The 26,202-nt window shown below is 40.8% G+C and overlaps 2 protein-coding genes across 6 annotated transcripts in view; one reads left to right on the plus strand and one right to left on the minus strand.

The window, feature by feature from the left end:
• Positions 1 to 26,202, plus strand: part of LOC144930624 (uncharacterized) — a 459,911-nt gene that overhangs the window by 48,331 nt on the left and 385,378 nt on the right. The gene's annotated exons all lie outside the window — the stretch shown is intronic.
• Positions 9,724 to 26,202, minus strand: part of GTF2F2 (general transcription factor IIF subunit 2) — a 127,551-nt gene continuing 111,072 nt past the window's right edge. For 4 of the 5 annotated variants that reach the window (XM_073345025.1, XM_073345014.1, XM_078853070.1 and 1 more), the window contains one exon: positions 9,724 to 10,583. In XM_073345025.1, coding sequence (XP_073201126.1) covers positions 10,464 to 10,583 — 120 coding nt within the window. In that variant the 3' untranslated portion in view covers positions 9,724 to 10,463. Of the gene's footprint in view, positions 10,584 to 23,407; positions 23,461 to 26,202 lie in introns of all 5 variants that reach the window. The other variant, XM_078853074.1, reaches the window with a different exon arrangement.

The raw sequence follows: 26,202 nt of genomic DNA on the forward strand, positions 1-26,202 counted from the left end.
GAACAGATAATCATCAAGTGACCCATCCCTTGTAGCCCACTCCCAGCTTCTGGTAAACAGGCTAGGGCCACTCAGAGCATGGGACTGCAGAACTTCGGTTCTGAAGAGGAGTACACTTGTTCTTAATACCTCTTCAATCACTCTTCTCTCCCCAAGGCTTGGTGCACTCCTGCCCCTCTCTCTGATCATGCCGGAAGGTCCCATGGACCAACAGATCTATGCTGCCTGACTGTGTCCTTTTGGCCACTAGCCTTCACAGCTCAAGCACAGATATGCATGGGGCTTCCTGCCTTTTCCTGAAAGCTCCAGTTCAAATTCCCCACTTTCACCCTGTTATCTTCCTGGCCTAACTGGGAAGATATCAGCTGACAGTAGGTGTCAGGCATACAGGTCACAGGCAAAAGTACTGATTCCACTCTAGACTCCTCCTGGCCCTATCTCATCAGCCAAGCCCTTCCCTTTTTCCTGCACATCAGATAACCCCCTCCACCACCCCATACACACACACCCAAAGACCGGGCAATTATTCAGTTTTCCTAAGAATTAAAATAGCCAGAATGTCATTTCGTGATTAATGTATGCAAATATTTCTACTGGTCAGCTGCTTTGGGGATGATGGTTACATTACCACAAAAAGTCCCCGAAATATGGCAGACAGAACCCCAAGTTAACAGCTGCACTGTGACTACTGCAATGCTGATATAGCCTGGCAGTTTTATATCTAGGTTAGTTTTCTAATGGCCTCTGATGACTAATAAGGAGGCCATGCCCGGGGTCAGTAGAGTATTGTGTTAACTTACACAAGAGGATGAGAGGATGTCCAGATGATTCAAAATACAAGTTCTCTCATACAAATTAGCTTGTAGCCATTTAGCCTTTCATTAGGATCCTGTCAGATCTCACAGGCTAAGTTGGTTGACCCAGGTCAATGCTTGAGTGTGAATCTTCTAAGGCATTGTCTACCTACGGGAAATTAGCCAGCGTCACTATTCCTGTGTGGATGCTATTCAAGAATAAGATTTTATTTCAGAATAATTCCCTTCTGTATTTATTTCAGAATAATTACACCAAATTTCTTCTGAATAGAGTGTCCACATGGGGAGCTATTGCAGCATAGTTAGTCTGGTATAGCTCTGCAGGTTAATTTCCCTGATGTAGACAAGTCCTAAGCTACATTTACATGCAGCAAGTAAGGCTGGTGAGTCACTTCCTTCTAAATCAGTACCTAACCAATGACTCTGCCTTGTGCTAGGGTTTGTCAGATGAGACATACAATCAAGTTCTTGACCACTTAAAACCATGCATGAGAACAGTGAAGTTTTAACACTGTTGGCCAAATCCCTGTGTGGATAATAACAGAGTCTACCTATGTTAAAGGAAGCAGCATTGCCAAGGCGTTAAAGTAGGGGAACTGGCAATAAAAATATCTGGACTCTATTCCCTATTCAGCTGTTGGCTTGGTTTGTCACCTTGTACAGTTCATGTACCATTCCTGTGTTTCAGTTTCCCCATCCATATGATGTGGATAACACCTACTCCCATGTGCTGCTTTGCCATATACCTGACAGAAGAGGTGATGTGGGAGATATAGGGCCATATTGTTGCATGGTGGGAGCCAACTGGCAATTGTGCACTGGAAACACACCAGCTGGCTGGCTGGAGTACAATTCCCAACAATAAAGGTAACCGCATAAGTGACCTGTAAAAGAAACCAGTGAATATTCTATCCCTCCCCCATGCAATCTGTCCCTCCCACACACCATTTTTCATTTATTTTGTTTGTTTTCGGTTCTTTATAATGTATAAGAAGTCTTCATTCCTCCCACCCCCACCCCTTTTTCCCCCCTAACCTCCCTTTCCCCGCAAATAATTTTTTTGGATACTCCCTGTCTCCATAAGAAATATCACATATTGACTTCTCTTTTGCTGGAAGACACTTTGGAGAATGAGTGGCCTTGTGAGAACCCCTGATGGAGAGGGGAGAAGAGATTTTTAGTCAGGTGGTTTAAACTCTTTCATTTAAATGAGCTTTTTAAAAAAATATTAAACTGACAGCTTTCATTAGGAAAGATTTAAACAACTCACTTCCTCAAAGGAAAGCCTGAGAAAGCTCTGCCTCCTCCAATTCTCCCCTCTTCCAAAGAAAAGCTTCATCTTCATAACATTTCCAAGATAACAAACAAGCAGAAAAGAAACCGACGAATCAAAAAACATCCAGAACATTTACATCATAAAGAAACAAAAGAGTCACACACTTTAAAAAAAGATCTTTGCAGGTCACCTTTAATATCATGGTTAGATTATTGTGAAGAACCTGTGCTGGTAGATTCCAGTCTGAAGATAAAGGAATACACCCCCAGTTCAGCACATATGTGGACAAATAAAATTTAAGGGGGCAGAAGAGAGAGAGGCTTCTAACCAGGTCCAGCAGTTCATCAGTGAATCAAGCAGAGTCCTGCCAACCCTGTGGTCTGCTTTCTTGTTGGAGGTTTTGATTTTTATACTTAGAATTTGTATTAATATCCAACATTTCAGGGACAGAGGGTATTTATTTATAGTTATTTGAGTTGGGCATAGGTGGCTTTTTTTTTAAAGCAGATTGGGAAGGGTTAGTCAGAAGCTGGTAATGGGAACTCGTAACAGCCACGGACAATTAAGGAAGCAGATCAATTGTCAAAGTGGAGGAGAATGGTGAAATCTGATGAGAATGTTCATCAAGTGATGCAGAAGGTGTGTGGGGCTGTACAGTCCACTCCTGGTACCCAACTGCTGCTGGAGGCTGAGAGAGTTGTATCTGGGGCCCTGGGACCAGTTAGTGTTATTACTGTCGCCTTATACAGCACATTTCAAACAGGTGCTTTACAAATCTGCCTAAGCACTAGTAGCCCAGTTTTACAGAAATAAGGCATCTATGTTAAGGGTCTTGGCTAAGGTTATGGTGTAATCCAGTGGACAGACAGGAACAGAACCTCAAAGTCTCATCTCCTAGTCTGTGCTCAATCTACCAAACTACTGCTCAGTTTTGAGTGGAAAGCGGGGGCGGCTAGGACACATAGTTCCCCAGTAGCTGGAGTAGCTGGAAATTGGGGCTGGATTAGGGACAGGTAAGCAGGCCTACTCCTGATGCTTTGATGTTGCACTTCACGTGGTACAGTTTTATTGAATATATTTGAAAGCGAACATTGAGTAAAAACTAGCTATTGACCCCGTTGCCAGATTCAGCCGCAGAGTGACTGGCTCAATGACAGAATGGTCCACTTGGGGCAGTTACACTCCGGTGGAAAAGTGTGCAGCATTTTCACTTAGCATTTGATTACTTTGCATTATCTATATTGTAGCAGTACCACAAAGCCCCAGTCATGAATCAGGATCTCATTGTACTAGGTGTACTACAAAAACAGATGTGTTTGTCCTAGGCTTTTCTCCTCAAACAAAGTAGCACTATTAAGTCAGATGTAAAAAGCCTCTTCCATGGGATGCTCCTGATCTGGACTTGGCACAACCAAGATAAATAGCTCCCAAAGAGTCCATGCCAAGTTTTACACAAAACTCACCACACTCTGTGATGGGACACTAGGTTATACCGTAAAGACTAACAGTTTTATTTGGGCATGAGCTTTCGTGGGTAAAAACCCCACTTCTTCAGATGTCACAATACATTGTCACTGTAGACGTTTGGAGGGAGGGAATAATGCCTATAGATATAACGTATCGATGGACTGTATCACCATATAACATTTACAGACAACAATCTCTGAGAAACATTTTGCTACTTAAAGGTTACTAGGAAACTTTATGGAAAGTCATTGCTGTTTACAACGGTAAGCTGCTTTCCAGGTTTACAACAGTTGGGATGTGACCCTATAATGCTTCTTTCTCCCAGAAAATTCCTATCAACTTTAATAGGAATTTTGCCCAAGTAAATATTGTGTTACCAGATCCTTAAACACTAGTTCAAACAAGGCATAAGGGCCTTCAGATGTTATTTAAAAAACAGGATCATAGCATTAAAGATAGGAGAAAAGCAGAAAAACGCGAGGTGTCTGTAAAAGGTCTGTCCCTCTGACTTGGGACAGGTCAGTCCACACATACTGGGTTGTTTGTCACACACCAAAGAAGCAGAAACACAAATGAAACTGTAAAAATTTCAAACATTAATCTAGGTAGGCCCCTTCTCTCTTCTGAGCTACCCAGCAGCCACCGACATCTCACCAGTTACTCCCACAGCACTTAGAAGACAGGACAATTTTGTCTAGAAATTCAGCTAACAGAATAAAGAACCACCTAGTCCACATGCTGGAGTTTTGCCAGGTCAGATGCATGGATAGAGCTCCCACAGGCCATAGACAGGAGACATTTCTGTGCAAGCTCTTGTCCCTGTGATGTCCAGCAGCTGAGGCCTTCCACAGCTTCTCTTGAAACTGGAAATCCCACCATCATTTTTAACATGATTTTTGTCGAGAGCTGAATGGAAAAATGCTCATTCCGTCTTAAACTGAAAAATCACCTGGTGGATTCCAGAGAGGTGGAGAGGAGAGGGAAAGGTCTGCCCAGCTCTAGGGGCACATCATCATTTTGACTAACTAATTGCTATATTTTTCTCCAGGCTTTTTGAGTGTGTGATGGCAGCTGACTGGGTTAGGAAGGGTTTTTCCTGCAGGGAACATTGCTCTTCTCACCCCTCACTTCTAAGGCATTGCTGCATGCTTTTGGAATTAAGCAGGAGATTTTAAGTGATTCCAGGTTATTAGATGTCTTACACACAGAAATGTCTGCCTCACCATTGAGCAAACTATCAGAGAGCATCCCTCTCTCTCTCTCTCCCCCTCCCCCTCAGCCTACTGCATTAATTAGATACTTTAAAATTCTCTGTATAACGCAGCCATTGGTTCCTTTGATCATGCTAACAAAAGAGCAGAGCCCTTTCAATGTGAGAACTTACTAGGCAGGTAAACAGACCTTGGTCAAGCCCCCTCTTTCCCCATACTGGGCCATTAATTCTAGTAGGGCATTTCATTATCTGTTCCACCACAATTGTGTGGGGATCATTGTTTCATCATTTTCAAAAGCAAATGTAAAGCTACTGAGCTCTTCCACTCCTGGGAGTTCCCATTTCCTTTATACTGACTGATTTTCAAGGTAGCCTTGACAGGCACATTCCATTCATTTTATTGACTAATTTAAATAAACGCTGCCCAGCAACAATTTGACACAGATTCAACTGTTTTAAAGAAGCTTCCATTGTTTCAGTTGCCACTTTAACTCAACCCTTTGTCCTTTCTTATTCTTTTTCTCTTTATGGCCATTTAGGCCTCGTCTCTGCTTCAGAATCAAAACACTGAGAACATGGTTGTCTGCAATTGGTTTAGCTGAATTGGTATTGAGCAAGGACTAGCTACAAGAGCACTTGTGTTCAGCATTCTTTCAGATGACTGTGCTCAAACCTTGCTCATAACACAAGGTGTAAGTGGTTAGCTGAAACAATGCTGAATGTGGTTTTTCCTTGTCTACCCTTGCAACTCAGTGGTGCCCAGTGTTAAGCTTATCACTGACAACTGCTCTGCAACTGTTTAGTATTGTAGTGTAAACTAGGCCTTAATGTTCTGCATTTCTTCTTCCTTTACTTCTTCCCCAGAGAGGCACCAGGACTACTTCTTATCCCAGATTCTAGTCTACGTTAGGATCTCTAGCTACCGTCACCCACTCCCAGTCTCCCCATTTCTACTCTGGAGAGAGGATTCATGGGTTGCTCATGGCAGGTCGGCCTCTATCCTCTGCACTCAGGGAGAGAAGTGGGCAAGGGGAAGTATCTCAGATTATGCACAATAAGCTTGAAAAATCTTGGTTGGAGAAGTAGCTGGTTGGATGGAGGATAAACAAGCCAAGGGAGGAGAAGGTTAGAGCTGAAAGGTAGAAAAATCTGAAAACTCACAACTCCTCTCACAGAAGTTTAAAGATCACAAGGCAGAGAAGCTCCGGGGAAGTGTTCCCACTGTTGTTTGTACCAAAGGGGCAGGCTGCCCCTGTGAGGTGTCTCATGTTGACCACAGCTCTGAACTGTCTCTGGAAACTGCAGAGAAAGGACCCTCACCGGGATGAGCCTGCAGAAGTGCTTTCAATCATGAATAATAAATAATCAAAGAAAATGATTTGCTGGGAGTCAATATGATGACTCACCAAATGCCATCTTAGTGATGGTGACATCTGAACGTGGGTAGGCAGAACTGACACATACAGGAGGTATGTTCAGTCAAAGCCAATTTAAAGCAGCTGGTGAAGACAATACAGAAGTGACTCAAAACAGGGTAGGCTTTGAGGAGCACTCACTGGAATTTTAACAACTAGTTTGCACTGTTCCCACTCCAAATGAGGATGCTCATACCTGTGTCAAAGAATCAGTAACACTGTTCCAATAGACACGTGTGACTTTCTGCCAGCACACTTTTAATATTCACATGGTGCTCCCTTTGAGGTGCAACAAAGAAAACTAACATCTCTTATTTATACGACAACTTCCCAGAATTGACAGTGTCTAGCATCATCTGCTCCAACCCGGTGTTCTGAGTTTATATTTTAGAATATACAGACTTACATATGCACATTCCAAGTTAGACCTGCCCATCTTCCACATAATTTTCTGGAGACTGCTACTGCTAGATTCCTGCACTGCCTTCATCATGAGTCACATAAGCTTGGACCTTGTCTACACTAGGGAGTTTTGCACTGGGATAACTGCACTGATGTGGTATGCCCTAGCTTGAAGCTGCTGCTCTGAGTTTACCCTCTGGATTTATACCAGTGCAGCTGAATGGGTGCAATATCCCTAACACTGATGACTAGCTTTTTGCATCCCATTTGTCTGTCATCTTTAGGGTAAGCTACTTGGGACAGAGACTGGGTTGTCTTATTTTGAAGTACCAAGCACACTGCTGACACATGACAAATAATGTTGGGGTTGGAATTAGGGCTATGGATTTCAACATTTATTGTCTGAAATATTCAGAGGCTGTTTTTAGGAACTAAATGCAAAACGTGCAGTTTCAGACGTTTCCAGTTGATGTTTATTTTACTTCACATGCACATGATCCTTAGTCTACTACACAGCCTAAAACATATGTCATGGCATGAACTACAGGGTGGGTTCCCAATTTTTCAGTGCTTGAGTCGTATCTTAACAGTGGTCTTCTCATGGATCATCTCCCTTCTCTTTCACTATTGCACAGGCCACACAATTGTGCCACCATATTCCCTCTGTTCAGGAGTATGTAATATCCCTGTGGCAGCTACAGAACTTGCCAGCACGAAGTGACATTGGGAAACTGATAAACCTAAAAATACATTGTTTATTTAATGAAATTTAGCAGGCAGATACAAGGAGAAACAGCACCACGTGACCGGCCAGTTCTCCAGGGATGACCAAGCAAGGATGTGTTTTGTGAATCACAGTTCAGGAACCTCTGCACTAGAGAAAAATGCAGCCTTATTGTAGGCATCACCATCAAGCAGGAAAAGACAGTCAGTGGAGGAACAATCAAATTCGACATTCCTGCAACTCTCTGGTTAAATGAATAAATAAGTAGTCAGGGAGACCAGGGCATCAGACCAGACTGCCTAAAGCCAGGCTACTCCCATCAGACTGCTCTGGGCAAGTGGCACTCCTCTCCCCCTTCTGTTGGTGGAGCTCCCTGGAGAAAAAGCTAGTAAAAACTAGAATCCCAACACTATTTTGGGATTAGTAGGTATTTGTATATGAAGGGATTATTCATCCCATCCCTAATTCAGACAAACTTGAGGTGCTTAGCACCATGTGTTACACCATACGGAAGAATCCTGAAACCAGGGAGAGGGAGGGAAATGGATGAATTAGCTGATTGAAGTCTTTTCTGTCTCTAGGTCAATGCCTGAAGATCACCTGCAAGCTTCAGCCTGTGAACAACACAGTGGCCCGGCTACTGGGTGGATCAACTTGCAAAGATATGGATATTAATTTATTTCTGGCAACATTAGTTGCCTATTCTGAATAGGTTACTATAATACATATTTATCTCATATATGCTTTTAATTTCTGTAAACAGTGCCTAGTTCCTATAGTAACAGACATTCTGCATATCACTAAAATAACTGAATTTCTTTAATTCTTTTGTATTACTGTGACTGATCAGTTCATCTCACTATAACTATAATATTTTGCTAAACCACTGAGCAGCTGAAGACAGATTATGAAACAGTAATTAACATGCATCAAAATCAAAAATACAATTCTTGTTAGGCGAATCACACAGGACTGCCATTAAGAGCATTTTACGCCAATGGCTGGACTTAATTTCTATATCAATATTGGCAAATTACAAATAGAGGAACAAGATTGCATGCTTTTTGCAACAGAGACACGTATTTCTGTTCTGTTTGTACAGCACCTAGCAAATGGCATCCTTTTCATGACAGTCCTAGGCACTACAGTACAACAAATAAATAATAACTAGGATTGTGACTTTAGAAATCAGGATATTTCCAAAAACAACAATAAGGGAGAACTGAGTTCAATCAAATAAAGGTAATCAATAGAAAGTACTTAAATTGGAAAAATTAATCAGGCTTTTTCTTCCTTTCTTAAGCAAAAGGTAAGTAAGCAGGGTAAACTGTATACAGTCCTCTTCTCTGCGCTCACTCCAAGTAAATATTTTTTTACCTCAACTGGATATACCACTGTGAAACTTTGCCTCTGAGCTACTGTCCTTCCTTTGGCTCCTACTCCACTTCCTTTACCTTCACCTTGACCTTCAAAGCCATAAGTGGCCTAGGACTCTGCCACATCAGTGTCATCATTTGTATCCATGGGCCACACCCATCCATGGCTAATGCAGCTGAGAAAGTCCAGAAAAAAAGCACTGCAGAGCTGGAGATAAAGCATGCTTGGCTGAAGGAGCTCAGCTGTGGAACAAAATTCCAGTGCAGATCAGAACAATACAGAATCTCATCACCTTCAGGCAATTCTGAAAGACTCTCCTCTCTGTTAAAGCATTTCTTCCATAATCAACATAATAATGACAATAAAAATATCTGTTCCACCTCCTGTTTAGCTGTGACATTCTGAAACAGAGCTCTGTGTAAGCTCGAAAGCTTGTCTCTCTCACTAACAGAAGTTCTTCCAATAAAAAAACATTACCTCACCCCCCTTGTCTCTGTAATAAAAACATTGGTATTTACTCTTACTAACAATTAAAAAAAAATTTTTTTTAAGTAGATCTTTCCAATTTCATTGACATCTGTCTACAAGTGACATACAGATTTTAGTGATGTGGGAAAATGTTTTGAGGGAAAAAATATCCAAGGCATAGATTAAGTTAAATTGACCCTGCTTAAAAACAAAATGCCTTTAACCTCCACCCAACCTGAAACTACTGCTATAACTGAGTTAATTCATATGCATCCTTACTTTTGTTTTCACATTATTTTTCCTGAAATTTTGGGATGCCAAAATATAACAATTCTTTAAAAAAAAAAATAAAAGGAGACTACTTTACACTTACAACAGTACATGTCAGCTGGGTGCTTTACAAAAGTGGGCATTTAGCTCCATTTTAAAAATGGGGAAAGCGAGGCACAGAATGGTTAAGTGACTTTCTCAATGTTGCAGGGAGATCCAGTGGCAAACTCAGGGATAGAAACTATGTCTAAAAATAGCCTTTCATATCTATATAATTCAATTGATCAGAGCTCTAATATTCACCCAATAATATACATAATTTTATTTGGTACAAATTAAATGCTCTCTTTATTGATATGCTTAAACATAAAACATGAGCACATTTTAAAAAACAAACATATTAAAGGTCTTATGGGGCCGTAGTAATTTTTCCTCAGTGATCAACTGTAGTGGTTCCCCTCTCCCCATTAACCAGTTTAGTAAAGAGCTTTTTTTAAACTGAGTATTATTTGTTCTCAGGTAGACTTAGGATCACCATGAGTGTCATGACTAAAGACTGATCCTAAAAAGCACAAAGTGCCCATAAATTCCCAATCAGTATTAACTATGGATGATCACCACCTCACGGGATCAGGCCCCTAAGGAACACAGTAGAATAGGAAGTAAAAACGCAGTACTGCTGGGATGCAAAACACAAAGTTACAGGTCCCTCTAAAGTACGTTTTACTTTAAAGCGATCAATATTTAACAAAACTCAAAACTATTTAAAAAACAAAGCCAAAACTCAAAAGGTTTCTAATAAAGATAAATCTAATACAAGTTTATTTTGTAATTTTTTTGTCAGAAACAAGACAAACGTATAGAAACATCCAAGAAACTTGCTTTTAAAAATGAAGCCAGGCAAATTACAAAGTATTACTCTTTTTAAGATCTCTTGGTACTGAATTGTGCTCAGTCCAGTCTGTTTAACTGCAGCGTTCCCTCAGCGCAGTCCCATTATTCTACAGCCTCTGTGTTTGCTTCATTAACAGTGACATTAATCACTCTTCTCTTCTCCTTGATAATGTCTATATTCTGGCTTCAGCTCCCATGTGTTTTTGTGGGTCCCCTTAACATTGTAGATGCCTATTTCTCTTAAAATTTCTTTCAAGTATATCTGAAAAGAAACAAAACATTTAAATTAGAAAGACACGCAATTACTGTAGTTCTAATTGAAAACAACACACGATCTGCCAACCCACATTTACACTGTTAATAAAAATGATAATGAAATAATCTGACAACTACCAATAACAATTTCTTTATAAGGTTTAATAGTTTAATGGAACTAACTTCTGACACTCTGTGCGATTAGTTGTGCAATAATTGCATTTTGAATGAATGTCTGACAGGTTTTAAATCCCTTGACTACAATACATATTAAAGCAGAAGTAGATTTAATAGTCAAGAATGCATCCTTGGAACTGGAGAAGGAACACCTGAGTCCCAACTATGACAATTCTTCAGTTGGCCTCATTGTTTAGTTTAGAAGTGCAGCACCTCTAGCGAGCTGAACTAAGGGTCAGATGTTGGGGCACCAGGTGCTTGGAGTGTCACAGAAGCAGTATTCTTAACATCCCAGGAAGGAGGATTATATAATATCTGTAGAGCACATGTAAATGCAAAACATTAATACCCAGAGGTCGGGAGGCAAGAAGGATCCCACGGCACACTGATTTGTTGGGAGATTAGAAAAATCAAAAGGCTGCAAGATGCCGAAGATACCATATGCTTTACAAATGTAGCTACACCAAAATTCAGAGTGGACAATTTTATCTTTCTACTGGACAGTACTACAATGCTACAAAGGAGTCCAAGTGACGAAGCGCCTTCAACTTCAGAGGCTCGGAAATATGGCAGGAAGTCACATGTGCTGATGGTGAGCTTCTGAGTGTAGGAGTTTCAGGAGGTTACTGCAAGCTGTCCCAATCACCTCAATAGATACATTAGGGGAGTAAATACCTGAGAGGGTGAAGAGATATTTCAGCTAAAGGACACTGTTGGCACAAGAACAAACGGGTATAAAACTGGCTGCGAACAAATTCAGGCTGGAAATTAGAAGGTTCCTAAGCATCGGAGGGGTGAGGCTCTGGAACAGCCTCCCAATAGAAGTTGTGGAGGAAAATACCTTAATTAGTTTTGAGAGAGCAGGACAAATTTATGAGTCCAACTGTATGACCGTGTTGCTTCTGATGGCAAGGTGCAGGCTTAGCAGCCTTGGAACTAATTTGTGGTTTATATCTTATGCTCCTAAAAGCTCGTGTTTCAGCCAGCCACCTGTGGGGTTCAAAAAACTATTTCCCGCTCCACCCCCCATGTATTCTGGATTTTTTTTTTTTTTAAATCTCCTTCCTTTGGAGCAGCAGGGATGGCTGCAGCTGGAGATGGGCCACTGGATGGGGAGGGCCAGGGCTTTGAGGTGGCTTCAAGCATCCTCTCTCAGGTGCTTGGCTGGCTGGTTCTTGCTCACATGGTCATGGTCTAAGGGATCGCCATATGTGGGATTGGGAAGGAATTCTCCCCCAGGTCAGACTGGCAGTGACCTTGGGGATTTTCCACCTTCCTCTGTGGTGTCAGTGCGGCTCACTTGCCAGGATTATCTGGGTATATCTCATTTCCCTGCCATGGGGGGCCTCAGGCACAGGTGCACCTTGGTCCCTCCTATTCCCTGCCTATGGTGCATAATAGTCTAGTCTCTTGTAGGCTGTTATCGTTTGATCTAATTTTGGTTGTTGGATTTAGTGTTGGTGGCCTGTGATATACAAGCAATCAGATCTGGTGGTCTCTTTCTGGCCTTAAACTCCATGACTATGACTCAAGCCTATTGGCAGTGCTGCTCATTTACTGGATCCTCAGCTGCTTCTGGATGTGCAGATGATACCAGTGACCAACTGCTTTTTTCCTCACTACTTTTAGCCAGAGGTTGCAACCTTTTCTTTCAGATTGCTACAGTGATCCTTGCTTTTGTCACCTCAAGTCTGTACTTAGTACCAGTACTCCACAAGATTTGTTAAATATCAACATTCAATACCTCAGAAAGCATCTTAGTCATAGAATCATAGAATATCAGGGTTGGAAGGGACCCCAGAAGGTCATCTAGTCCAACCCCCTGCTCGAAGCAGGACCAATTCCCAGTTAAATCATCCCAGCCAGGGCTTTGTCAAGCCTGACCTTAAAAATCTCTAAGGAAGGAGATTCTACCACCTCCCTAGGTAACGCATTCCAGTGTTTCACCACCCTCTTAGTGAAAAAGTTTTTCCTAATATCCAATCTAAACCTCCCCCACTACAACTTGAGACCATTACTCCTCGTTCTGTCATCTGCTACCATTGAGAACAGTCTAGAGCCATCCTCTTTGGAACCCCCTTTCAGGTAGTTGAAAGCAGCTATTAAATCCCCCCTCATTCTTCTCTTCTGCAGGCTAAACAATCCCAGCTCCCTCAGCCTTTCCTCATAACTCATGTGTTCCAGACCCCTAATCATTTTTGTTGCCCCTCGCTGGACTCTCTCCAATTTATCCACATCCTTCTTGAAGTGTGGGGCCCAAAACTGGACACAGTACTCCAGATGAGGCCTCACCAATGTCGAATAGAGGGGAACGATCACGTCCCTCGATCTGCTCACTATGCCCCTACTTATACATCCCAAAATGCCATTGGCCTTCTCGGCAACAAGGGCACACTGCTGACTCATATCCAGCTTCTCGTCCACTGTCACCCCTAGGTCCTTTTCCGCAGAACTGCTGCCTAGCCATTCGGTCCCTAGTCTGTAGCTGTGCATTGGGTTCTTCCGTCCTAAGTGCAGGACCCTGCACTTATCCTTATTGAACCTCATCAGATTTCTTTTGGCCCAATCCTCCAATTTGTCTAGGTCCTTCTGTATCCTATCCCTCCCCTCCAGCGTATCTACCACTCCTCCCAGTTTAGTATCATCCGCAAATTTGCTGAGAGTGCAATCCACACCATCTTCCAGATCATTTATGAAAATATTGAACAAAACCGGCCCCAGGACCGACCCTTGGGGCACTCCACTTGATACCGGCTGCCAACTAGACATGGAGCCATTGATCACTACCCGTTGAGCCCGACAATCTAGCCAGCTTTCTACACACCTTATAGTGCATTCATCCAGCCCATACTTCCTTAACTTGCTGACAAGAATACTGTGGGAGACCGTGTCAAAAGCTTTGCTAAAGTCAAGAAACAATACATCCACTGCTTTCCCTTCATCCACAGAACCAGTAATCTCATCATAAAAGGTGATTAGATTAGTCAGGCATGACCTTCCCTTGGTGAATCCATGCTGGCTGTTCCTGATCACTTTCCTCTCATGCAAGTGCTTCAGGATTGATTCTTTGAGGACCTGCTCCATGATTTTTCCAGGGACTGAGGTGAGGCTGACTGGCCTGTAGTTCCCAGGATCCTCCTCCTTCCCTTTTTTAAAGATTGGCACTACATTAGCCTTTTTCCAGTCATCCGGGACTTCCCCGGTTCGCCACGAGTTTTCAAAGATAATGGCCAATGGCTCTGCAATCACAGCCGCCAATTCCTTCAGCACTCTCGGATGCAACTCGTCCGGCCCCATGGACTTGTGCACGTCCAGCTTTTCTAAATAGTCCCTAACCACCTCTATCTCCACAGAGGGCTGGCCATCTCTTCCCCATTTTGTGATGCCCAGCGCAGCAGTCTGGGAGCTTTCTTGTTAGTGAAAACAGAGGCAAAAAAAGCATTGAGTACATTAGCTTTTTCCACATCCTCTGTCACTAGGTTGCCTCCCTCTTTCAGTAAGGGGCCCACATTTTCCTTGGCTTTCTTCTTGTTGCCAACATACCTGAAGAAACCCTTCTTGTTACTCTTGACATCTCTGGTTAGCTGCAGCTCCAGGTGCGATTTGGCCCTCCTGATATCATTCCTACATGCCCGAGCAATATTTTTATACTCTTCCCTGGTCATATGTCCAACCTTACACTTCTTGTAAGCTTGTCAATTATTTTAAAACTCTTGGGTGAAAGTTACATGGTCTGGCAGATTTTAAAATGTTTAACTTTAGTAGTTATTTAACATCCTACCTAACTACTGTCAGAATAATTGTGATAAAACAAAGTCATCCCTTTAAGACGTGAGTATATCATCTTGTTTTCTTCCAAATAAAGAACATGTACGTACTGAAAAATGCCTTCCCTTCATCATTACTTACATTTTACCAACCCCACCTACTAACAGACTTATACGATTGTTAGGATTTCATTTGTTCCAGATATACATTTTTAAAGTGTGGCTATTGGTCCATAATAATTTACCCCCGACTTTATGAAAATATTTACCATTTATATTATGGCAGTGCCCCAAGTCCCCAATCAAGATCATGGCCCCATTATTCTGGCACTGTACAAACAGAAGTAGATATTGGTCCCTGCCCCAAAGAGCTTACAAGCTGGCTAAAGCTAATCAGTTTTTTGACCGTGAAACAGTTAACAATGATTGCATCTAAAGATCAAGTACAAAGAAAAAAATTGGGGTTGTGGCCTCTTTTGCTTCTTCATAATGTATATTGGAAAGTTTTGCTGTTGGCTTGTTTTCTTTTTTTTTAAAAAGGATTAGATATTCAGGTACTGCCTACCCTGGAATACTATAGCAACTATAGTTTGAGAATCACTACATAAGATTTATACCCTGACACAGGTATAGTGTGAGCACTTTCCAACTCATTCTACAAAATGTATTGATCTGCGTTTGTTAGAATTGTTACAGCTTTTTACATCTCTAGTGACACTAAGTGATAACGTCTGCCTGATCCTTCTCTTACAGCTGAGCCCATGGAAAGCAGACATTTGTTGATACAACAGCCTGCCCTCTCTTCCTTGTGCAATTTTATCTCCTTCCCAAGTTTTACTTGGAGCAGAGCCTGAGGTGAACGTATGCAAGAAAGATTTGGCCAACTTTATATTTTGGCTTTAAGAAACTTAAAAAAGATGTGCTCTCTATCTTTTACAGATTCTGATCATTAGTATTCTCCCACATCAACATTTTACTAAGGGCATGGCTACACCTGCAGTTGTAGAGCACTGGGAGTAAACCAGCCTTCGGAGACAGCAGCAGGGAAAACCCTGCTGAGTGTTTACTCTCTCAGCTGGAAGCGCACTGCCATGGCCACATTAGCAGCTCTTGCAAAGCCACAAAGAGCAGTGCATTGCGATAGCTATCCCAGCATGCAAGTGGGCTGCAACATGCTTTTCAAATGCAGGGGGTGGGGTGGAGAATGACAGGGAGTGTGTTGTGTGTATGTGGGGGGAGAGAGAGTGAGTTTTTGGGGGGCTGAGAGCATGTCAGCATGCTGTCTTGTAAGTTCAGACAGCAGCAGACCTCCCTCCCTCCCCTTCCCCCGCCTCTCTTTCTCTCACTCAGAGCAAGCAGCATTCCTCAGTAACGGTTCCTCTGTCCCAGAGCAGATAAGCAGCCAGCTGTCAGAAATGGAGCTTTGAAAGGACATATCCACATTCCTACAGCGAGTTCAAAACAATGACAAGAGTGGCCACTTGACTTAAAGGGATTATGGGACGTTTCCGGAGGCTGATCAGAGCACAGTAATGCAACACCTCGTTCACACTGATGCCACGGCGCTCCAGCGGGGCGCAGCAAACGTTATTCCACTCGCCGAGGTGGAGTACCAGCAGCGCTGTAGCCGCGGAGTCAGAGCGCTCTACGTGCCTTACTAGTTTTGGACGGATAGTGAGCTAGTGCACCTGGGGCTCCTTTATTGCGCTGTAAACTCGCAAGTGTAGCCAAGCCCTAAGCAAAGCATAGTCTACCACCACTTCTGTAAAAATGTTATTCTAATTAGATTTATGTAGGAAAATCGTTCTTAAAATCCATTCTGATGATTATTATGTAATGATTATAAATAAACCTGGATTAATAACCACACATACAAACAAGCTGCTTTTTCATTATCCTTTTCCAGGTCTGCAATTAAAACGATCATTGGTACAAATGGCAAACAAAGAACACAGCGTTCATTTTGTACTGCATGGATGACTCTTCAGTGTCTGAGTTTTAAGTGCTGTAGAGAACTAACCCCAGCAGGTGGCAGCAACAGATTAAAGGAAACTGAATCTGAATCTGCACATTACTGAATCTGTGAGAACAGATGAGCTTCCTTCCAAACAATATACAGCTGCCTTCATATTACAAACTAGACAGACTTTTCAGCGGCCTGAGTGAGTATTCATATTTGATTCTAGATCGTGCAGATCAATGATGTGAGCTTTTTTGTTAAAATGATACTGGTAGCGTGCAAAATCTTTTCAAAAACATGCATGCCATACATACAATTAACAGGAACTGCATGCAAGTACACTGAAGCATGCACACATGGAATTAGGCATGCATTCATTTTCAACTCTTGTGCACCCGTGCACAGGCAACTTTGCACTTCCTGGCATGGTTTAAGAGTGTTTGGGACTAAGATCTATTTATGGAATCAAGGCCAAATTCTGCTCTTGAAGACGTGCACAGCTACCACTGAAGTCCATGGGAATGAAGCACAACAAAAGCTATATACCCACATAACCACATTAAGCAAATATATGTAGACAGTTATTGGATTGATTTGATGTATTTATGGCTTAGAAGACAGGTCACACAACTGCAAAATGCTTCTGTGGAACAGAAAGCATAGCGTGAGGAATACAATACTTATGGGCATTTCTGAACAGAATTCAAAGAACTAGGCACTTTATTTTTTTGGATCAAACAGAACAGACAGGTTTTTCTGAGAACAAGATTTGATTAACTTTATTTGATCTTTGTGAGGAAATTTAAGGGAATTTAGACCCTGTCTACTGTGGGATTAAACTGTTACCTGAAGCATGGTTTTAAAACTCAATTTAAACATGGTTTAAAGACACTGTGAATAGGATTAAAATTAAAATGAAGTTTAAACAGAATTTAGAAACTGTTAGAGCTTAATATTTTTAAAAAACAAGATGTGTTTTTAAAAATGTCAATAATTGTTTTAAGTGAGTTTGTTTTGTTTACCTTGTAAATAAGTTGTAGATGAAATCGCTGCACCCCCAAACCCTTTGAAAACAACTAAGCATTCTCCATATCTGTACATATACCCTTCTCCCTGCCAGCGCCAAAAGACTGGAGAGCAGGGGCTGGGAGATTTGGGCATGAGTAGAAATGAGATTATTTGCCAATTCTAGCGTCTCTCTCTTTAGTATAACTCAAAATTATATCAGAAAGTAACAAAGGAAGTCTCTCTTGTGGGAACAGTAAAAACAAGTTCACAAGAACAATGCAAAACAGGACTGATATTGAGTTCATTAGGTTGTTTTTGTTGCACTTCCCTGCTTGAGAAACTTCCCTTTGTTTTCAGTGAGTCCTGAGTTAGACTAAAGAGAAAAAATAACTGGTAGGGGAACCTCTCCCTTCTTCCACAATTGCAGAGAGGGGGCAGGAAGTTTAGGAACAGAGGGTAAAAGGTGAACACTTCATAGGAGCGCTGATTCTAAGGTTTCTTTTGATTAGAATAGAAAGGCGTATTTTAAGAATGTTTTAGGTAGCAATGTTCTAACTAACATATTTTAGAAACAACCTTTTATTCTCGTCAAGAGAAACTAAGGGGGAGTATAGATACAATATTATCTCCCTTGATCAAAAACTCACAGACCTCAACTACCCGTAATGTAAATCAACACTACATTTAAAAGAAAAGCATTTGAATTTTCCTTCAATCTCCATCAAATTTGTGCACTCTAGCACAAATCCTTAACAGAGACCTCAAATGCTTTCCTATCATTTATATACTATCAGATCAACACATCTGACTGTCACACAATGCATGCCTTTGGGAAGTCATTTTGCTGTAACATTGCTGAGGTGTGTCCTGCCACAGGCTTAGCTATCACAAAACAGTGTTTGTTAGCTAAATTCCTAGTTTTTCCTCACAGCTTTGGTGTACCTCAGTGGAAAAGCCCTCCAGAAGTCAGGGATAAGCAGTGGTGCTACTCTCTATGACTCAGAGCGAAAATATGTTCAGACTGTTCGTATGTTGACCCCCTGGAAAAGGGAGAGAGACTGATATGCCTCAGTGTATTCCTTGGGTCAATATAACATTTGCCCATTAAAATTACTGAAAGCAAGTACACCAAGAGCAGCCCTGCATGTTTAACAGTGACTACCTGAACAGTCAGCAGCTCTTCCCTCACTGTCTTCTAGGTTGGGATTCATTGTTGTAGTGAATGATACAAGGGTAGTAAGCAGCAAGGACATTTAAATCCTTTAAGGCACCAAAGAGATGAGATTTGAATCCCTAGTGTCCTTTCCCACTTCAGAGTAATTTCCCCATGGCTATGGGTGTCTTTGGTGAAGTGGGGGGGAGAGTGTGCAAACCTCTTTATTTTTAGCCTCAGCCAGTAGTTTTTGGCATTCACACTGCAACAGATTTGTCATCAAATTAAAATGTGATGGGTTCAGCTTGGCACATATTTTATGTTACGGCTAAGAAGTTATAAAATATTCTGTTGACAAACACTATCAATGTAGAACTGAAATTTTAGGAATCAGCATATGAGGAGCAACAATGTTGCCAGAGGACAGGTCTCAAGAGTTTTTTAGATTTATTGCAAAAGGGGTACAAAGAAAAGGTAATCCCGTAGGGGAAATACTGCCAAAAGACGCTATTTTAAAACCCTTATTCTCACTGTATCAATTCACTTTTCACCAAATCACCATGAACAAGTCAGACAGTGCTCAAAGGTTATATTCTATCTTTTGGGTTTTGCCATTTCAAAGAGATTTTTACAAAAATAAAGGTTTTAAAGCTTCTGTTAAAACCCAACTCTGTAACACAATCTTAACTAAAGTGCTGTCACCCCTCCATCATAATGGATCTACTATACAAAAACTACTGCTGTTACCTAGAAAATTTAAATTCCTGGAACAACTCTTCCAACTGTGAAATACTGAGCAGAGAAGTAGTTTAGTTAAAATTACAAATAAAACGCCATCCCCCTTTGGCTCAGATCCTTCTTCACGGTCCGAGTCCAGAAGGTCATTACAAGCAACTATTCCCCCATCTCTAACAGCCTCTTCTGCAGAGTCAGACAAAATTCAAGACTCCACATTATTATTAGTGGTGGGAGAGCGTGAAATGACATGGGCTGAAGTGTCAAGATTAAGCATATTACAACCTGATTCCCCTCCTCTCCTTTACACCTAACCTAACTCCATCTCCCAGCTTTCACAATGCCTAGTGGAAATTAGCATCCAGATGGCACAATGGAGTCATTAAAGAGAATTTATCTACTCACTAATATCCTGCACTATCAAAGGTACCTGTCATATTATAGCCTAAGCATCCTTTGGATTACTCAGTGCTATTGACAGTTTCAGTGCTATTGGATGCTCAAATAGGCATGGTAACTAAGCCACCCACTTTCATCTGTGAGTGGCCTGAAGACTGCACTGGCCTGAAGATTGCTATTGCACTTGCTCCTGGCCAAGAGATGCAAGCCTTTAGTGACCTTCAGGCTGATTAGCGAAACTCATCGCTTGGAATGAAACCACGTGCCCTGAAAAAGCTCCAACTGGAAGAAAATGCTCCGGTTTTCTGTCTGCTTACCAACACCTATCATCATGAGTCCATCACTTCATTCTCTACCATCTGCACTTGCTCCCCTTTGATTATACAGTCCAATTCAAGGTCTCTGTTCTGATATTCAAAACCCTCCCGGGCTTTGGCCCTGGCTACCTCAGGGTATGTCTACACAGGGGAAAAAAAAAAAAAAAAAAAAGATCCACCGCCTCAGAGCCTGGGTCACCTGACTCAAGCTCATGAGTCTCACGCTGCAGAGCTAAAATAGCAGTGTAGACATTTGGGCTTGGGTGGAAACCTGGGCTCTGAAACCTGATGAAAGGGGAGGGTCTGGAAGGGTAAAAAATATTTACTCTGATATTTCTAGCCCTGTCGCTTGGGCCTGAGTCAGCTGGCCCGGGCTCAGAGACTTGCTGCCATGGAGATTTTTTTTTTTTTTGGCTGCGTAGCCTACCCTAAAAGATCACCTCTCCCTCTGTGATCAGTACCTCCCAAAACAGCTCTATTCCACTGGAACAATTACACTGTTAGATTAGCCTGACTGTCTAAGTATTAACACACAAGTGAGCATAATAAATATACCAGTCTGCATCTAGAATTCCCATATCACCACAAGTAAGTTTTATGTTGGGTTTTTTTGCAGTCTGAAGCAAAATTGTAAGTGATCAGGGATTCAAGACAACTTCCATAAATATTCTCCTTTTGTGAAGAGAATGCCTTGAAAATGCTGGAGCTGAAATTAACAACAAAAGCAAGAGTCTTCTGGGGCAGATACCGTACCATAAAAAGGACGTCAATAAATTAACTAGTAGTGTTTCACTGAATACACAGCACTCGTTACAAAATTACTTGGCAACAAACAATAAGTAGATAACATTACTGAATCTCACCGCTGAGTCTGAAAAAGTAGTCATCATTCAACCAAAGACAACCTTCATCTCCACACTCGTAATTGATGTTAAAACTATTTTTTGAATCTGGTTGTTGTTATTAGGGATTCACGTACTTTTGTGGAAGGGGATGCTAGATTATTTTCTATGTAAGGACATAAGTAGATAAGGCAAAAGTGTTCAGATGCTCTTAGATGCATGAATTGTGTATCTTCAATTCATTTTTCAACTTCAGGCCCAAGATTTAGTCCCCGAGCCTTTGCTTGATGGCTCTGTCCACTTTTAAATCCACAGGGACAGAAGTGAGTGGTATATTTTTTAGAGAGACTTCTCTTTGAGCATAAGTGCACCTGCAAATGCTCCTGATATCTGGATGGCCTCATCTGCCACTTGTCTCAAATGTTCTTAAGGACAACTGATTATCAGTTTCACATTGATTTTTTGCTGTGACACAGTAAGTTTTTCCTCAGTGCCCCACATTCTCTGTCCCCCTTCTTTGCTTTTCACATCCTTCTTTATCTCTCTACCCTTGCCCTTTGCTTCAGATCTTGCTCCCTAACATAAAAGCAACTTTTTTGAAGTGAAGAAAGCGATAATGAAATTAAACCTGCTCTAAACCCATTGAAGCTAGTCGGAGTTATATGCACGTATACAAGTGTCAGAACATAATTAAAAGGGCAATTTCTCCAAGAAACTTGTTGCCTATCTCTTACAGATTATTATAAAACACTCAAGCATATTCAATATTATGTGCAAGAGTTAATTAATGCAATATGAAGGAAAACAAGCAGAGAAAAAAGTCAGGAAATGCCAAAATTTAAGTTTTTTTTAAAACATAGTGTTAACTTGGCAACATTGCACGTCCTGTATATTTGAAAACTCTCTCCAAATGAAATTCAGCATATTTGTGCAACCTCACCAAGTTAAAGCCTCTAAATATAATATTATCTCAAACTTGTGGCACATTAAATTGAGAAAATTAAGAGCAATTGAAAAGTATGGGAGGGAGAATGCTACTACCAGTGAATGCTACCACTGTCAGCAAAATTTAAAAAAGGGCAACAGAAACAAAAAAGAACTTTATTAAAAAGTTAAACTGGAAACCTCTAGTTTAGAGCAATACAGAGTATTTGAAAAACCAATCCCCACTGACAGAAAAATAAACAGTAATGAGAAGAATGTGATTTCAGAGCAACTTTTGAACTTCCCACTGCTCAGGCTGCATTGGTAAGGAAGTCTGATGTCCTCGCACAGTATTTTCCAGAGGTTTGTCTGAAAAATCTCAAAATAAACCAAATCACCAACTCCTGCTCATTGTTTTCTGTTCTTCAGCAATATCCATTATTTTAACGTTACCCCATGACATTTATTCACATGCACTAAGAGCTATGAGATCAGACATTACTGCACCAATACTGTTCAAATATTCTGCAATAAAACAGGTAAAAAGGAGCCCACCTAGTAAACCATTCGCACACAAAGTCTTTCAATTTTTTTGTTCGGGAAAACTGTCTCCAAAATTTCAAAGACTGGAGTTACAGCATAAGACGCTCTTATTGCTACTGCATTTTTTAAGGTCTGAGAAGTCTCAATGCAGTTTTTTAAATGGAGAGTGAAATGTTAGCATGGCATTATAGTGAGAACTTACTTGGGGAAGCTGCAAAATGCATCAACAGCTAAGCTCTGAAAAATGTTTTCCAAAACTTATGAGGAATGCAAAAATACTCGAGAACAAGTGGACTGAGCTTAAGTGTTAGAAATAGTTATAAATAGTCCTCACTATTAGCCATTTATAAAAAAATACAGTTCAAATTAGACACAGTAGTCCTATTCTTTAGTGAATATTTTATTGTTTACACACCAGACAAATTCCGTTCATTGTTATTTATTCAGTCTAAGTCTGGAACAATTCCAACAACCTCTATGGAGTTACTCTATATTTAGATCAGGGTAAAGGAGAGTAGATTTGACTATTATCATAGTGTAATTTGTATGTGTTTATATTATTTTGAAGTAAAAATATAAAATGTACTAGAATTCACAAGAGACCTGCTCTGTGTTTACAGGACTTCAGAATAAATATAATGTCAGATCCAACATATACCAATGTATGCTTCAAAAGTGTCAGAAGGATGCTATTTACAATCACACCAAAAATACTGGCATTTATTTGCTATTTGATTCACGAAGTTTTTGACTGTTTTGCTACGTGAAGTTTAAACACTAACACCCGGTGAGATAAGCATCAATAGATTAATTCTAGCACAGCTGAAAAAAGAATTGGCAAAACCTTTTAGTCAATTCTGAAAATAACCACAACATTTAGAAACCTAGAGGAAAAATTACATACCAAGAAAGTCTTAAAAGCTATTTTAGAAAATCAAGCCGTGAACACTTATGCAGAGTTTAATTAACAGCCAACCTCTTTACAATAAGTGGGAAGAGGAAATACCTGTTGGACCTGTTGGCATGCATGTGTGCACGCGCCGGCGGAAAGCAGAGCTGCTGTAACAACAATGAAGCCACAGTGGGAAATAGGAACAGATACTATATTTTTGGAAAAAAATATTTCACACTAGAGATTAATGTCTACGGGGCACCGAGAAAATTGGCACACTGGAATGAAAATGGGCTGAAGGGCAGGAAACAAATAGCTGATAGCTGCTAATGGAATTGTTTCCATTTAGAAAATGCTTACTAGAGAAGTACTTAAAGGAAACAGTTAGAAACTTAGCATGTTAATTTGGGAGGGGGTGGGGTCGGTGGCATATTGAAAGAATGTTTTTAAGTTATCAGTACACTGGATATCATGTGAACAAAGAGGAAGGCAGCCAAGCACAGGCTGTACTATCCCCACTAATATTTGGGTGTAGGGGAATCAGCAAACAAAGATGGCAAACATCCATCAAAAAAGTAAACAGGAAGAGGCAACTATATATCACGTTCTTCTGAACGGACACTGCAGAACATACTGAGAGGGAAAGGGTTTAACAGCTGTAAAATCTTGGTAGTCTTCAGAGAAATGGGCAGGTTCAGTGCAAGTAAACAGGAAAACGTGGTGCTGGGTTGGAACAAAATATAAATTTAGGTAGATTGTATCATTATTAAGAGTTTTACGGTTAAAAGCAATAGAGCTCACTGAGATTAGAGTAATTAATTAATGTAGATCCACCACACTATGAGCAGAATATAATTTCTTTCATGGAAATAAAACGAAAGTGACAGATATTATTTAAATTGGTGTAGAGCCCAGTTTGTGCTATGTGCTTTTCAAATACAGAAGATGACAAAGTCCCTGCTCCCAATAAGAACAGCCTGAAAAGATGAGGACAAAAAAGTGTGACTAAGGGGTACAACATATAAGCAAAGCAATCAAGATGATGATTGGTCACGTATTACTGGTATATTTTTATCTTTTTTTTTTTTTTTTAAATTGAGAACACAAGATTCCCTTCCCCATTCCCTCCACACAACTCAGCCCTCATCTTCCTCCCACACCAACTCTCAGCTTGTGTCCCTACACCCTCCCACTCCAAACAGATGAAGAGTTTACTCATATAATAAATAAATGAAACAGAGAAATGGATGAATTAACCAGCTTGTTTCTTCTATGTGTTCAGCCTTCAGGTGCCTGAATAAGAGAATCATGGCTTTGTGGACTTGCTCAAGGAGGTCATTCCATCATTTAACTGGTTAAAATTTTTAAATAACTGTCTCCTTCCCCACTCTGAACACTAGGGTACAGATGTGGGGACCTGCATGAAAACCTCCTAAGCTTACTTTTACCAGCTTAGGTTAAAACTTCCCCAAGGTACAAACTATTTTACCCTTTGCCCTTGGACTTTCGCTGCCACCACCAAACGTCTAACACCGGTATTATTATTATTCTTAGGAAAGAGTTCGTTTGGAAACATCTTTCCCCACAAAATCCTCCCAAATCTTACCCCTTTTTTTCTGGGGAAGGTTTGATAAAAATCCTCACCAATTTGCATAGGTGACCACAGACCCAAACCCTTGGATCTTAAGAACAATGAAAAAAGCATTCAGTTTCTTAAAAGAAGAATTTGAATAGAAGAAAAAGTAAAAAAGAATCACCTCTGTAAAATCAGGATGGTAAATACCTTACAGGGTAATTAGATTCAAAACACAGAGAATCCCTCTAGGCAAGTTACAAAAAGACACAAAAACAGGAATATCCATTCCATTCAGCACAGCTTATTTTCTAAGCCATTTAAACAAACAGAATGTAACGCATATCTAGCTAGATTACTTACTAAGTTCTAACACTCCATTCCTGTTCTGTCTCCGGCAAAAGCATCACACAGACAGTCTATTTACTTACATATCTCCACATTTGATACGTATTAAGTGAGCAAAACTGATGTGTATTCAGTGTATTATAATAAGGAATATAGGGATCTAATACTTTTAGGTTATAATTTGGGCCACTATTTGTGTTGTGTATATAACATGGAGTGCTGGAAGGAGCTCAGGAAATTAGCCAGAGCTGCTGCAGTTCCTACTATTGGTCTTCAGGGATTGCTATTGTGTTCAGCAGGCTATTTACAGTTCCAGGGGTGGGTGCATAAGGGAGAGAACTAGGGAGTTAGACAGGCTGAACAGCAGCTCTGCATTTCATGATGCTTTGTTGAGGGTATCCATAAAGACAGAAATCCCGGGGAACTGGAGAAAGAGGCAAAATCCTACAAGTGAAACTCCTTTTCCACTTCCGCTGCCAGAACTAGCAGGGCATAAAAGGCAGTCTCTCCCCTGCAGAAGGCTGCTGGCACTTGCCAGAAGCCACGGTTGGGATCTGCCAGGATGGGAAAGGGAAACAGAAAAGAAATCGGAGGGCTGGAGTGAGGTTGTAGAATGTCATTTCATCAAGGGAAAGAAGGGATAGGGCTACTCCCTCAAAGCCCATTTTTGAGTATGTATTTTTGTGTTTCTTTTCTTGTTTTATTTTCATCCTAAACAGTCTCACACACACAAATGAGGTAGAAAAAAGCCTGAACTGCCCCCACTCCCAAAAGTGGAATTTTAAAAGTCTGAATGTAGGCAATAATGAGAATTTAATATTAAATGTATTTGGGGCCTGATATTATGATACTTGACTTTTTTCTACCTATTTATATAAAGAGTCTGATTTCTAGCATTAAAACACAGAAGCCAAACATAGAAGAGATCTATTATTTTAGCCATCTCTTTGCCAAGGGAGGAATTAATCTCCACAGTATTTCATACCTA

This window comes from Lepidochelys kempii, chromosome 1, assembly GCF_965140285.1.
Source record: "Lepidochelys kempii isolate rLepKem1 chromosome 1, rLepKem1.hap1, whole genome shotgun sequence".
Classification (NCBI taxonomy): Eukaryota; Metazoa; Chordata; order Testudines; family Cheloniidae; genus Lepidochelys; species Lepidochelys kempii.